This window comes from Mizuhopecten yessoensis, unplaced genomic scaffold, assembly GCF_002113885.1.
Source record: "Mizuhopecten yessoensis strain PY_sf001 unplaced genomic scaffold, ASM211388v2 scaffold716341, whole genome shotgun sequence".
NCBI classification, from domain to species: domain Eukaryota; kingdom Metazoa; phylum Mollusca; class Bivalvia; order Pectinida; family Pectinidae; genus Mizuhopecten; species Mizuhopecten yessoensis.
The window spans coordinates 499465-515336 of NW_018480068.1; the positions used below are offsets into that span (position 1 = coordinate 499465).

The following is a 15872-nucleotide window of genomic DNA, read 5'->3' on the forward strand; positions in this document are numbered from 1 at the left end:
GGGGGGGGGATTTAGTACATATTATAGCATATTCTGAAATATATCATAAGAAAAAACATGAGGCCCATGGGCCCTAATGGTCACCTGATTGAAAGTATGAATATTGAGTGGAATCTTACTTTATGTGAGTAAAGCTAAGTGGGGGAAGTGTCCCCTAATTTTGGGCATAGTCTAAATCTACAAGTAACTTAGAGAAGAGTGTCATTTGAGGTTTTCGCTATTAGTGACCCCAATGAGCCCCTCTGGAGGTAGCCCCTTCCTGACTTGATATTCTGATCCTCATCATCTAAGGATTATTTTAACAGTGGTCAAACTCCAACAATATGAGCCACTGGAGATGCAATTTGAAGGTAGTGCAGGGTAAAAGCGTTTTTGATTATCAATTTTATCCTCATCATCTAAGGATTATTGAATATGATGAAAATTAACGAAGAAGTTTCAGAAAAGATGCCATTTGAACATTTTGCACTCACTCTGTGACCCCTGATTATTTAAGCAATGGCCCTGCCCCTCAGCCTTCTACAGAAGTCAACCCCTTCTAGAGTATATAGATTACCATATAGTTTCATCAAATTCTGACAGTTTCTGGAGAGAAGTTGAAAATATAACTGCTTATGGACAACACGTATATGACAGACAACTCGCAACAAACGGAGGAAAGGCAATCCCAGTCGACAACGCTCCTTTACTTGTATACATCTCCTACAAGAGTTTCATTAAAGTGACAAACATTAGCGTAACTGTCACTGGTGTTAATTTAGTGTGTTCATACACTAAGGAAAAGGTCTGCAGGGCCTGTTGTTGACTTTCACTTCAATATTTAAAGGAGAAATTCAAAATAAGACAGTGTCAGCGGTTTTATGGTTTATATAAAACATTATTTATTGGTGTATATTTGGAAGTTATACTATGAAAATAAAAAGGTCCACAGGGTTCACTGCTGTCATGGTATCTATACAGTGAACACTTGACAACATTGTTACCCATTGTTACCTATTCATCACAGTTTTACAAGTATATAGCATCTGTATCAAAATACACCATCAAGACTAGATTAAATGGATAGATTGGGGGAGGGGGAATCAAATATTTGAATAATTATGAAATCTAATTCACAAAAATAATAAATATTTTAAGCAAAAATGTTAAAAAAGACAAAAAAAATACCAAGTACAATGTAACATTTCAGAGCACAAAAGATATCTATGCATGGCATGTAACCACTGTTGGAAGTTGTGATTTACGACACTGTGACACATTCTGAATAACTGTTCATCACAACATGGAATGAATAAAAAAGACTGAAAACCTGGTAAGGGGAGACAACAGCTGGTGCATAGGAGATTATATTGATATATGCTGCCTTATGACTGGCAATGATAGACAATGTCAAATACATGGTATTTTAACTCCTATGATAACATCAATAGATCAATATCCTCCTTCATAATGTTTTAGAAAACCTGGATACATTTACATTAAAACTAATTTAAACATCATGTTTTTTTTCATTAATTTAATTTAAAACAATCAAATAAGGAACCTATTTAATAGCCGATATATATACTGTAGTATTTTTCTTAAGGAAATTGTCCATAAAACTTTTGTCTATAAATATTTTTTGCATATTATTATTAAAAAGAAATAGTAAATTCTTTTAAAACAGACATCATTAAAGACGTTTCCTGGTGGAAGGGAGATAACTCTACCAAACCTATGGTTAATCACCAGTACCATCTACAGTTAACCCTTTCACCACTATGGACCATAATGGACTCATCCATATCAATGCATGGTAGGGTCTACTCAATTTACATAGGGGTGAAAGGGTTAAACCTCACTATTCTGTATCTCACTAATTGTCAATGTATTTCAAGGTCCTCTTTGTCCTAACAATTCCTTTAGAGGTAATCCTCGATACTTTGCTGAACGCCGTTACATATTAAAATGTTGCTGACAAGTCCGAGCAGTATCAGGTTTTACTGTACATAAATAGGTTGCAAACAAAATACAACTTTTACTTTCTTTAACGGTTTATAAATATGGCACATTTAAATTATTACATATAAAATGTTTCATTATGCACAAAGTATTTAGATATAAGGAAGATCTTTGATGAATCTGTACATAATATCAACCTTCGGCATGTGGTTGGATAACATATTATCACAAAATTTTATATGGTTTAGATTTAAAAATTTATTTATTTATATGGCAAGTTCTTTGGTGATGTTATGACTATGATCTGATGATCAAAAACAGACAGAATGACAAATGAAGGAGAACAATGGCTACTTCACACAGATAATACCCTAATAAAGGATCTCAGATGATATATTTGTTTATTATCAACAAGTAATAGTAATTTGTATGAATCATGAAAACGAATTTTATTACAAGGGTATATTTATATCCATGTACCATAGACTGCAAAAATATCAGTTTAAAATAGGAAGTAGTAGTTTTTGTTTAAAATACAAAGCTTTTGTAAATATCTCCACACTGATATTGTCATCAATTTATCCTTTCCATTCCAATTGCACTCTAAACTTCTGAACATGGATTGCTGACGTGTACATGTAACAGATATATAGAATTGACAGTCCAACAACTGTGTAGTCTGAACTTAACAGGATCCGTGATTTGTGAATATCATACATGTATGTCTGAACTTAACAGGATCCGTGATTTGTGAATATTATACATGTATGTCTGAACTTAACAGGATCCGTGATTTGTGAATATCATACATGTATGTCTGAACTTAACAGGATCCGTGATTTGTGAATATCATACATGTATGTCTGAACTTAACAGGATCCGTGATTTGTGAATATCATACATGTATGTCTGAACTTAACAGGATCCGTGATTTGTGAATATCATACATGTATGTCTGAACTTAACAGGATCCGTGATTTGTGAATATCATACATGTATGTCTGAACTTAACAGGATCCGTGATTTGTGAATATCATACATGTATGTCTGAACTTAACAGGATCCGTGATTTGTGAATATCATACATGTATGTCTGAACTTAACAGGATCCGTGATTTGTGAATATCATACATGTATGTCTGAACTTAACAGGATCCGTGATTTGTGAATATCATACATGTATGTCTGAACTTAACAGGATCCGTGATTTGTGAATATCATACATGTATGTCTGAACTTAACAGGATCCGTGATTTGTGAATATCATACATGTATGTCTGAACTTAACAGGATCCGTGATTTGTGAATATCATACATGTATGTCTGAACTTAACAGGATCCGTGATTTGTGAATATCATACATGTATGTCTGAACTTAACAGGATCCGTGATTTGTGAATATCATACATGTATGTCTTACTGGTGTTAACCCGAGTTGGACCCTGATGTATATAGAGAGAGCATTGTGTATTTACACAAAGAAGAAAACAGAATGTATCGATGCAGTAGAAATAAGAATTTTATAACTTATCAAGTAAGTTTAAATATATGCAAGGTAAAATGGTTTGGTTTTAATCGTACCCCATTTTCAGAAAATGTTCATTTGGAAATATCCTTTGTTAATCTGGTAAAAATATAAGCCATCTTCTTTTAAACAGGATTTTGATTTCTCATGATGCTGTGAAATATTTAGGTGATAATGTCTAGATAAAGAAAACATGAAGCCTGTACTGTTTATGTGTTATCACCGACAACTAAACGACAACTTTATACCAGTACTGGTGCAGTGAGATACATCGTATATGTTAGATTTAGCATTGATAAAAACAACTACTTATTAGTATTGATAATACCATGTACATCATGGTTTTATTAAAATAACTTTGTTTTAGAAATTTGCTGATCGGACAATATTACATGTGTAACCTGCTAACACATATATGTATATTAGGCTACACATGTGTAACATGTCACACACATGTGGACTAGTCTACGACGGGACAACAAGATAGAGTCATATCACTAAATGAACCACCATATCTGTTCCCATCATGTTTTTTCACCTACTGGCCTGTTAAGACATATTTATTAACCCTACGTTGTATACAACTTTAAAACTATTGGTATTGCAATTATCACCAGTGTCACGAAAAAAAGAACTGCATAAAAGAAATTTCTGATCAATCCGTTGCAGAAAGAAACCAGTTATAATTTGCACCACTTTTGACATTTATACATGTAAACATAAGATAACCAATCAGTTAGATTATAACATATCATATTAACCAATCAGCAACTGTGTAACAAGTACAGCTGATGACACATCAATGAACCTTAGAATTCACCAATTAACCAATCAGTATCAGCTACACTTGTACAAAGTCACACATTTTTTATTAATCACATATTGTAAAATTGCACCAAATCAACCTCTTTTCACTTAATCTACAGACCAATTCATCAGAGTGTGTACCCAAATAACGGACCAATCAGCTACAACGTACTATTAACTGACCAATCGGCTACAGTGTACCAAGTAACTACTGTATACGAGGAAATCTCCACTGCAGTGTAACTTCAGCCATATTTAACCGCTGTAATTAGGTTGAATTTATATCACAAAGTCTCTGTGATTATTAAACATATAGCATACCAAGTACATGTAATTTAAAGGGTGAAATTAACACCAGGCCAATATGGATTTCATCTGTAAAGGAAAAATATTTGACTCAGCAAAAATTTCCTGGTATAGAGTAATTAATCAGCCACTGTGTACCAACTAACTGACCAATCCGCTACTGTGTACCAACTAACTGACCAATCAGCTACAGTGTTACAAATTACTGACTTATCAGCTACACTGTACATGTTGGTACTTATTTTTATCAAACTGAAGAATGAACAACAAACACAGACCAATGAGAGATTGTGTTATAAAAATTCTGCTTTTGTCGTTCCTCAATGAGCTAGAGGGTAACTTGTTTCTGACCAGTGAGCTGCTGGAGGACGGAGTTCCACTCGTACCATTCCTCCTCGTCCTTGACCTTGAAGATGTGACAACGACCTTTACCACTTTTGGCCTTCAGGCAGATTTTCTTCTTCACCTTCCCTTTACCTGCACCACCAGAAGCTGTAACCCACATTTCATGACAGAATGATCAACACCTGTCACACTCCAATGGTTATTTTTTATTTCAATATAAACGCCTCATCATGAACCATTCTTTATCAAAATAATACAACACGCTTTATTATTTTACCCATATTATGACACCATTATTGACATAGACACTTCAAAATTTTTAAGACATGTACATTTTTATAGATATACTTTTTGAGAAATAACAAGATTAAGGATGGATGATGGACAGTTTGAACAGCACACTATGCAAAGATGTTGGGAAATGAAAGTGGGATTATAGTGGGATATTTAATTACTGTACTTACAAAAGCTGTCTTTTCTGGACATTTGGACATCATACGTTGCAAGATTAATGAACTTGGACATTAAAACCACACCACTCTGTATAAAATAACAAAATAGCCACCATTTAGTTACGAATTACCATAATATAAATTTGGAATTATTAGTTATTCAATCTTTAAATTTGAAAATGTGATAAAAATAACTCAAAAATATATTAAAATTGCTTGATATCAAATCTCTTTAAAAAAAAAAAAATGTTTTATTCTTCATTATAAAAGATATAAATCTCTATAAGATGTTTCAGTAAATTTTCAGTTTAGAGATCTGAAGTAAAATTTGACATTGTCCTCAATCTGTATCAAGGGAGATAACTCACAGCCTGTGCGACAGCTCGACTGTACTCAATGGTACTGGGTTTTTCCCTCAACACGACCCGTACCACTCTCCAGTCCTTGGCTATGTGTCTCTGTTAGAATCAAACAAGTATTAATAGCTCAACTTAACCAGTACAACTATCTAAATCTCAGACATGTTTTTATAGAAACAAAAGTAGGTTTAATACCTCAACAAGACCTGCTTCTCTAGATTTGGCTATGTCTCCTCTAGGAAACAAACATGGATTACATGTACTAAATCAATACAGCAACAAATGCAACTATCCAGGCCCTGGTAATGTGTCTCTTTAGGAAACATTTCTCATTCACAAGAAAGGCAATAGACTAACAGCTGAGGTGTGTGACTAAATGATGATATCCCATAACCCTGTACTCATTCTACAGTGGATCTTCATAGGTCCAACCACATTCATTCCCAGCAAATTGATTGTGAGACAGCTGGACTACTGAATAAACTGGTGTGAAAACATAGTAATCCGTGTAAATTACTGTTTGGATAGAGTCAGTTAATGATGGCTTAATTTACAAGGTTTCAGTATATACTTCACATGGACTTTTTTTTAATGTTTTGAAAGCTCTGTTATTTCTACTTAGTTTGGTAGAAACAGTACATTTTTGGGTACGTATTGTGCTGCAAGGTCCATGGTTCTACTTTTTTTTCTTTTCTTTTTTTTTGCTCAGTTTTATAGCATAAAGCAAAAATAATAAGTTTCCACAATGTGGTCCTTTGTTCAGAAACCAAACTATTTCCACACTGCAGAAAAGTAAAATTAGAAAATTTACTTAAATAACAATTGGTGTTCTCACAAATTCTCACTGGCATAAGGGATAGGCCCCCTGTACAGATTTTCTCATCATGGTTTATGTAACATCTTCAACAGCTGCTGTGCTAGGTACCAAACCAAAACACAAATACTACTGTACACTGAAGTATGCCATTTCTTTCTTACATTCAGTCATTTCCCACAATAATTTTAGCATGTGAAACAGGTGTTCATTTAATACAAGATAAAGAATTCATTGTTTGAATTGTAAAGAATATAAATTGATTATCTTTTCTTACCCTCTTCAATAAGAACCTTTCCCTGAGAATTTTGCCCTTCCTGAGCTTGACGTCGATGTCAACATTCTCCTCCTCCTCATCAGAAGATTCCGAGTCGCTGTCTGTACTGTCATAGTAACTGTTCCTCTTGCCGTCCAAATTCAGTGACGTCTGTCAAATAAATCTCTAATGAATCCAACAATGAAATCCGTACCAAGGTAGTTGGTAGTATATATATAGTGTGTTGACATACATACCCCAGTGCTTTTAGCACTAATACAAAAGCACTGAATTAAATGGAACTGCTAAATTCAAAATTACAATTTTCCTACATTTTAACGAAAGCTTTTGCACTAGATCATGACATGTGTAACTTAAAATTTGTTCCAGATGCAAATATGAGAGTTCTACTACAAATACAGTTACAGCATTTTCCTACAAAAACACTTTCCAGTCTACCCAGCTGTAGAAACATGTACCAGCATGCTAGGAAGCAATTGTGAAAAGACAAGAATCCTCATCTGAGTCTTGGTTGCTGAATGCTGTAGAAAATGGGATCAGCTCAGGCTTCATAAGCAATTAGTCTGAAAGGCTTTACTTTTAAGAATGTAGCCACAAAGTGTTGCCTTTGAACACTTCTTTTCCATTTTCTCCACAAAAATGCAAAAATATACTTACAAATCTGTACAGTTTATCATCGTCCCTGAATTTTGCCGAGGCCCCTGCAGCACCATCATTGATATCAACCTCCTGGACGTGTCCTAACTTGAGCACAGTTTGGACCATGGCTGATCCAGCATCTCGTTTTCTAACTATTGACCAACGGATCAGCCAATCAACCACATCACTACCTACAGGAAGTAATGAGAAAAAACAATGAAGAAAATAGTCACAAAACAGAAGCTTAAAGCAAGGTACAGTCACAAATCAGAAACTTATAGCAAGGTACAGTCACAAATCAGGAGCTTAAAGCAAGGTACAGTCACAAATCAGAAGCTTAAAGCAAGGTACAGTCACAAATCAGAAACTTAAAGCAAGGTACAGTCACAGATCAGAAGATTAAAGCAAGGTACAGTCACAAATCAGGAGCTTAAAGCAAGGTACAGTCACAGATCAGAAGCTTAAAGCAAGGTACAGTCACAGATCAGGAGCTTAAAGCATGGTAGTCACAGATCAGAAGCTTAAAGCAAGGTACAGTCACAAATCAGAAGCTTAAAGCAAGGTACAGTCACAAATCAGAAGCTTAAAGCAAGGTACAGTCACAAATCAGAAGCTTAAAGCAAGGTACAATCACAGATCAGGAGCTTAAAGAAAGGTACAGTCACAGATCAGAAGCTTAAAGCAAGGTAGAGTCAAAAATCAGAAGCTTAAAGCAAGGTACAGTCACAAATCAGGAGCTTAAAGCAAGGAACAGTCACAAATCAGAAACTTAAAGCAAGGTACAGTCACAAATCAGAAACTTAAAGCAAGGTAGTCACAAATCAGGAGCTTAAAGCAAGGAACAGTCACAGATCAGGAGCTTAAAGCAAGGTGCAGTCACAAATCAGGAGCTTAAAGCAAGGAACAGTCACAAATCAGAAAGTTAAAGCAAAGTACAGAAACAAATAAGAACCTTAAAGCAAGGAACAGTCACAAATCAGAAACTTAAAGCAAGGAACAGTCAAAAATCAGGAGCTTAAAGCAAGGTACAGTCACAAATCAGAAGCTTAAAGCAAGGTGCACTCACAAATCAGAAGCTTAAAGCAAGGTACAGTCACACATCAGAAGCTTAAAGCAAGGTGCACTCACAAATCAGGAGCTTAAAGCAAGGTACAGTCACAGATCAGAAACTTAAAGCAAGGTACAGTCACAAATCAGGAGCTTAAAGCAAGGTACAGTCACAAATCAGAAGCTTAAAGCAAGGTACAGTAACACATCAGAAACTTAAAGCAAGGTACAGTCAAAAATCAGAGGCTTAAAGCAAGGTACAGTCACAAATCAGAAGCTTAAAGCAAGGTAGTCACAAATCAGGAGCTTAAAGCAAGGTACAGTCACAAATCAGGAGCTTAAAGCAAGGTGCAGTCACAGATCAGGAGCTTAAAGCAAGGTACAGTCACAAATCAGAAGCTTAAAGCAAGGTACAGTCACAAATCAGAAGCTTAAAGCAAGGTACAGTCACAGATCAGAAGCTTAAAGCAAGGTACAGTCACACATCAGAAGCTTAAAGCAAGGTACAGTCACAGATCAGAAGCTTAAAGCAAGGTACAGTCACAAATCAGAAGCTTAAAGCAAGGTACAGTCACAAATCAGAAGCTTAAAGCAAGGTACAGTCACAAATCAGAAGCTTAAAGCAAGGTACAGTCACAAATCAGAAGCTTAAAGCAAGGTACAGTCACAAATCAGAAGCTTAAAGCAAGGTACAGTCACAAATCAGAAGCTTAAAGCAAGGTACAGTCACAAATCAGAAGCTTAAAGCAAGGTACAGTCACAAATCAGAAGCTTAAAGCAAGGTACAGTCACAAATCAGAAGCTTAAAGCAAGGTACAGTCACAAATCAGAAGCTTAAAGCAAGGTACAGTCACAAATCAGAAGCTTAAAGCAAGGTACAGTCACAAATCAGAAGCTTAAAGCAAGGTACAGTCACAAATCAGAAGCTTAAAGCAAGGTACAGTCACAAATCAGGAGCTTAAAGCAAGGTACAGTCACAGATCAGAAGCTTAAAGCAAGGTACAGTCACAGATCAGAAGCTTAAAGCAAGGTACAGTCACAGATCAGAAGCTTAAAGCAAGGTACAGTCACAAATCAGAAGCTTAAAGCAAGGTACAGTCACAAATCAGAAGCTTAAAGCAAGGTACAGTCACAAATCAGAAGCTTAAAGCAAGGTACAGTCACAGATCAGAAACTTAAAGCAAGGTACAGTCACAGATCAGAAGCTTTTAAAGACTATGTTGGCAACCATACTTTTCAGTTTTAAACTCTACTATAATCTGTCTAAACCAGTCTATGTTTGATGTGGATCTTTTTTTTACTGACTTTGATATTTTGTCCTAGTGTTTCCTCTCCTAAATTATGCCATATGTCTCATCCAAAACCTTTCTAATCTGGAAACTGTCATTAATGTAATAACCTTTCTATAGAAATCATTAATTCTCCCTGTTTAATACAGCATTTTTATTTTTATAAGTTTGTTATCACTGCTCAATTGTTGTTGTTTTTTAATAATCTTTCATTAATCTATTATACTGGACCCTGTATAAACCGGTCCCAGTTATATCTGGTTTAGACAAGTTACAAGGCCTTTCAATGGGACATTTCCTATATATAAATGTGTCTATGGCCTATACAGCTATACCCTTTCTTGTCCCTGTCTGTTGTAACGGTGAGGTATCTGTAGTACCAGGAAATGCACACATTTGACCTTTAACTCTAGTGCAGAGCTCTTCATCTTAGTGGTAATGCACATGTGGTTTTTGGTAAGTTTCATTAAGGAAATTCTTATTATTTTTAACAATGACCTTGACTTGAGAAGAGGAACCTACAAATAGTTTGTGACACACTGTTCCGAGTGATGTACATGTGTAATCATTCAGGAAACTACAGTAATAATATTGAAGTTAAAACCGGGACCAGGAAATGAAGGCATCTGATCTTTGATCATTCTGTAACCTTGACCTTGGGTGAAAAGCCAGGCACCTGAAATAGTATCAGGCCCATCATCCACCACTTACACACTTGTGTTGCTTAGTTTCATTTTTTGAATTGTAGTTGAAGAACGGAGGAAGTATAAACCTGAAATTGTACATCTAGAACCATCACAGTATCAAGAGTATTAAAAAAACCAAAGTTTAAACCTGACTTTGCTTCTTTAGAACCATCATGGCTACATACTTAAGTCTGATATCTCTACAATAGTTATAAACCAAACTTATCTCTGTGACAAATAAGTGACAGTATTATTCTAAAAACAGTCATTGTCTTAGTACATTTCAAAATCATTTTGTCAAAATTTTGCAATAAATTAATTTGATCCTCTTTTTTCCAACACTAACATATCTAGGCTAAAATCTGTCTAAAACTTACCCTTGAAGCAGTTTTTATGTACAGCTCCGTTCCTGACATGGTTAGCCAGCATCACTCCAGCATCAGGGTCCTGTATAGCTCCCAGAATCTCACTGTCAACAACACAAGTTTTATAGTAACATCAGATTGATGAAGGTTGGTTCATGTTTTGTTCAATGATTTTCATGCGAGGAAACTTTGATTTGTCCAACATAATCTCACACCAACAAGAATAATGTCATCAAAATATGGGTCCTTCACTAAATCACTAATTAAACCATAACTTTATCAGAACACTTAGAACATATAACTTTTGACATTAGCTGTGATTTTTTAACTTTTTTCTTCAAACTTACCTTACATTGACTTTAGCTCTGAAGGCTGGAAATGGTACACTGCCATTGGAAACCTGCAAAATAGTATCAACCAACTGTGTCATCAGTACGAGATAACATTAAGTCAGTGATTTATATTTAATATGAAAGGGTTCTGCACCGGAATAGACTATCTCCTCTACACCCTTGGAATGCCATGGCAAGAATAATCGCTCATAACACAATACTACAAAGATAATACAAGAACGCTAGTCTGCTGCCTTTGATGACAATCAAAGAAAACGTACATCAGCCTAAAATATAAGAATAAGCCAATCTAAGTAGCTGTACTATTATTATTACACAATCTAATTATAGCACTCTATCTAGCCAGAATAAGACAATCTAAGTAGCTGTACTATTATTATTACACAATCTAATTATAGCACTCTATCTAACCAGAATAAGACAATCTAGGTAGCTGTACTATTATTATTACACAATCTAATTATAGCACTCTATCTAGCCAGAATAAGCTAATCTAAGTAGCTCATTACAATACATATACATATGTATCATACAATGCAAACAATGAATACAATGAGAGAACATTACACAAGCTGCTTAACAAGAAACAAACTAACAGGTATAAATTACCTAAGTAATATCTCCACATGTGTATGTGCCTGCATGTGTGTTATAGGAGTTGGATTTTTGAAGCGAGACCATGATTGCATCAACATTTTTATCAATATTGCAGCCTCACTTCAATGTTAAAGCATAGACAATGTAGCACCCACTCAAGACCATTAAATATGCTATCTGAGTTACTGGAGTTGTGTGTCAGGAGAAATATACTTTATCTAAAAATTTAAGCAAAGATGAATCTGATGTTGAAAGGCAACTGATGAAGTGTTGAACCTTAAGTTGCATTTTGGCCTTTGTCTTCAACAAAATATCAGTTTCCTCCACCCCAGTACACTGTATTGTGTTACACCATTGCCTGACCTGTTTTGAGCCAGAGATGGAGCGTATTACAGCCCCAATGGCATGAGCCCATCCTTCACGGTCCTTCCTTCCAGCAGCCTGCAGGTATATCTCTTCTCCCTCCGGCAGAACAATCTTGAACACTCCCTAAATTATAAAACATGTGTTTGACAATGGTTATTAATAATTGGGACGGGGCCCATTTTTCTTATTATGGAAAGAAAATATACAAATCGGGAAGGATTTTTTCAGAAGTAAACTGCAATTTTTTTTATTAAAATTTATTGAGAAAAGCTCCCTTTATAAAAGTTTGATGCACTCTGTCTAAACCAGACTCTTGTTCAATCCAGTTTTTTGTCGAAACCAGGTAAATTTGATTTTACAAAGACAATATGTAAAAAGTAGACTCTTCAAAATCAGGAACTCTCTGCCAACCAAACAATCATGTACTTCCACAGGTAACAGGATTTTTGGACATAGTACAATGTAAATGGATTTGCACTTCATGAAATGCAGCGATCATACAATATACATTTTGTATATAAAATTTACCTGAGCATCAGCTACAGGGTCATCTAGACAGGGGCAGATAACTGATGCTCCTTGTAATGAAATTAAGGTGACTATAACTGCCTTGTCACGTCGATGATGACAAGTGAGTTGATCTTCATGAAGTACCAACCATCGGATTTTCCATCTTTTGTTTGGCTCCTGTTGTAAAAGAAATGAATACGTAAAAATATTTTAACTTATTTAACAATTTCAAGAATGATGACCAGCAAATTCTAAAAATACCAAATTTAAGCTTTTAGAATGTTTTTTTCTGCTAACTTTGCATACATTTTCTGCTATAACTGTTAAATGGGAATTATTTTGAGCATTTAAACTGCTAAAGAAAGTGTCAATTACAAGGGTTCCAGATTGCACTCAGGGGTTTATGCCAACGACAACGACATCTGAATGCGATGGAGTATCACCTCATATTGTAAAATGATTTACCAGGTAACTGAACGAAAACACACAACTTTCTTTTTAACATTAGGACTAAAATTGAGCGGATTCTTTTTCAAACAAAATCCAATAAATAACCCAATGAAGTACATTGATATGTACACAAAAAAAATCTCAATTTTGATGTCTAACTTTTTGTGAAAATGACAAACCGTATCACTGACCTCGTTCTCAATTGACTTCAGAGTGTTGTCTTTGGGAGGGTTTAGCGCAAGTGTGACAGGAGAGCATGATTTCTTCAGTGTGCTATTCATAGCTACTCTATGTATACAACACGCAATAAACAATGGAGGTGATATAGTTTGTCATTTTCACAAAAATGTACACACTGAATTAACATATTTTTGTGCATAATTGTACCTCATTGTATTATATTTGATCATGTTGAAAGAATAATCTTCATAATGCTTAAAAGAACTTAATGTATTATCATTTCACTTTATTCCCCATTTCAGTAATAGAAATGTTACTGTATATGGAAACTGTTATCCTATTGCAAAGTTAGTTCCCATATGTCGGTATCTGTTACCAAAATGCAGGATTATTACCATATGCTTGGTTAACGTTGTGGCCAACATATGAACCTAGCCTGTTTATGTAAAATAACAATTGATTTATATAACTAGCTATGAGATTATTTTTTTCTCGTAAAAAGTGTATATCATTTAACTGGTTTAGGATAAACGAGTAATATGACAAAATCTGTAGCTAGAAGCATTATGCAATTCATACCCGTTTGCGTTTGGTCTGTGATTTAAGACAATGAAACTATCAAAAAATGACTCACTGGCCTAACGTTAAATATAGCTGTTACAGGTGTAATCACCTTGTATATCCGAAGTGACTTGACAAGTATACATATAACGTATGAACAGTTTGGACATGAATATTAATGTGGTAAAAATGTGAAAGAAAAATCGAATTAAGATCGTACGTCAATACGTTGTAGCATGTAAGTACACTGCACCAGATTCGTGAACCGAAACTGTGATTTCTGCATGACGAGGCCAAGGGGGTGGTGCCCTTTATATTTACAATCAATATCAAGTAAGTTCAAGAAGATATGACATTCTAGCGATATTTACAAATTTCAATAGATATCCAGTTTTCAGAGTCGTGTTCTCATTATCCATTTGATTGGTGGTTGTTTTCCAAGTCAAACTTCATTCTGCATCATCTGTTTTCCTCGTTGTTTTGTTTTTCAGCAACTAGTAGCTAGATGGCGCTCCAATGTAAACTTCCTGCTCCCCATTACAAGGGGCCCACGAAGGGGAACCCGGTCAGGATATGAACAGCTGCCAGATGGCCTGCCTATATAATTAGCTGCCGCAGCAACGTAGATAATAAGACGCTGTATCTAATACTGGTAGTAGCAGATGGTGGCTAGGACTTGTTATAGAGGGAAGGGTTAGCTAAAGCTGCACAAAGACCTATTTATATTATTAGATGAGGTTCTTTGCGCTACATCTTTCGGGCCTCTGAACCATGTACAATATTTATTAATATGTGAGGCCCGTTCAAATAATATACATAAAGGTTCATACCTAGCTAGTGTTATATAGTCGACATAAGTGCTTTGATATGTTGTCTATATAATTTATCTAAATATCAATAAATTAATATTAATTTTCTCTGTAAGAGTAGGTGCTCGGTACTAGAACCGATTGACCCGACCTCGTCAGGAATCTAAAGTTAGCTTACAGAATAGAGATTTCTCAGGCGATATATAGTTACGGTAGAGAATAACAGCATTTGTTTTACCCATTTCCTGTATAAATATGACTAAATTATACAATAAAACATGTTATCAATGTATCGTTTTTAAGCGGGTCAAAAACAAACAAGAGGCCCATGGCCCGGGCTTTAACGGTCACCTGATATATTTATAAAGAGAGTTGATTTTGTTTTTAACATGAACAGAAATATTATTCAAAGTGACAAAAAAAACAATAAAACCACCATATTCAATATCTAGCATACAGATTTAAGACTAAAAAGTATTTGAAACTAGCATCTCTGATTCTAACCAAGGAAAATGAAGAAATTTTAGCACACTGACTCTTTTGGGCCCCACCCTACCGCCCTTGGGGGAAGGTCTGGCTCAAAATTTTCAAAGTATCAAATTGTCAACTCAAGGTTATAATTCAAATCAAGTTATTAACATGTAATATTCAAAGTATCATTTGCCATTACAAACCATAATAAATTTTGCCGCCCCACCCATCAGCCCCGGGGGTCAGTCAGGGCTGATATGTGCATACCATCAAACTGCCATCCAATACTGATAATGCTAACCCAAATTGAATAACTTCCAATGGAAATTAAACAAATGTTGGTCCTAAATGTGATTTCCCAATATAAACTCTAGTAAAGTTAACCCCCTCCCCAGGGGGAAACGTGAGACCCCAGGGTCAAGAAATTCACAATTTTGGTAAAGCACCTTAAGACCCTTCCATTTATGAGAAGAAGATTTTTGAAATTTTAGTCAATTTGACCCTTTTTGGCCCCGCCCCTCAGGCCCCTGGGGGCTTGGGACTAAACCGGCCACTAATTTGTTGACCTTTGTCCATGGAAGGTTCCTGCAAAATTTCATTGAAATTGGTTCAGGGGTTTTGGAGAAGTCGAAAATGTAAATTGTTTACGGACGGACGACGGACGACGACGGACAAAAGGCGATCGCAATAGGTCACTTGAGACTTTGTCTCAGAAGGAAAGGG

At 35.4% G+C, this 15872-nt stretch overlaps 1 protein-coding gene across 2 annotated transcripts; it reads right to left on the minus strand.

Annotated features, from left to right (window-relative positions):
* Positions 1 to 6: 6 nt before the first annotated feature.
* On the minus strand, positions 7 to 14370 carry LOC110443350 (pleckstrin-like). Of its 2 annotated transcripts, XR_002462102.1 has the most exons (11): positions 14241 to 14370; positions 12697 to 12855; positions 12166 to 12291; positions 11200 to 11252; positions 10865 to 10956; positions 7484 to 7656; positions 6827 to 6976; positions 5745 to 5834; positions 5389 to 5464; positions 4858 to 5071; positions 7 to 4778 (listed from the first exon to the last, which is right to left on the minus strand). XR_002462102.1 is itself a non-coding variant. In XM_021487527.1 (10 exons), exons 1-10 carry the CDS (start codon positions 14286 to 14288, stop codon positions 4908 to 4910), a joined length of 1131 nt encoding a protein of 376 aa, XP_021343202.1. In that variant the 5' UTR covers positions 14289 to 14370; the 3' UTR covers positions 7 to 4907. The 2 variants fall into 2 exon arrangements, 1 of the variants encoding a protein (XP_021343202.1); XM_021487527.1 differs by having other exon boundaries at positions 7 to 5071.
* Between the last annotated feature and the right edge of the window lie 1502 nt (positions 14371 to 15872).

What these genes read in the sequence shown, in the direction of transcription:
- LOC110443350 (XM_021487527.1), bottom strand. Translation starts at nt 14,288, where the DNA reads ATGGATAATGAGAACACGACTCTGAAAACTGGATATCTATTGAAATTT. An exon ending in CTGGATATCTATTGAAATTT is followed by an intron (nt 12,856 to 14,240) that starts GTAAATATCGCT and finishes CTTTTACAACAG; the next exon opens with GAGCCAAACAAAAGATGGAA. An exon ending in GTCCAGAAAAGACAGCTTTT is followed by an intron (nt 5,072 to 5,388) that starts GTAAGTACAGTA and finishes TGTGGGTTACAG; the next exon opens with CTTCTGGTGGTGCAGGTAAA.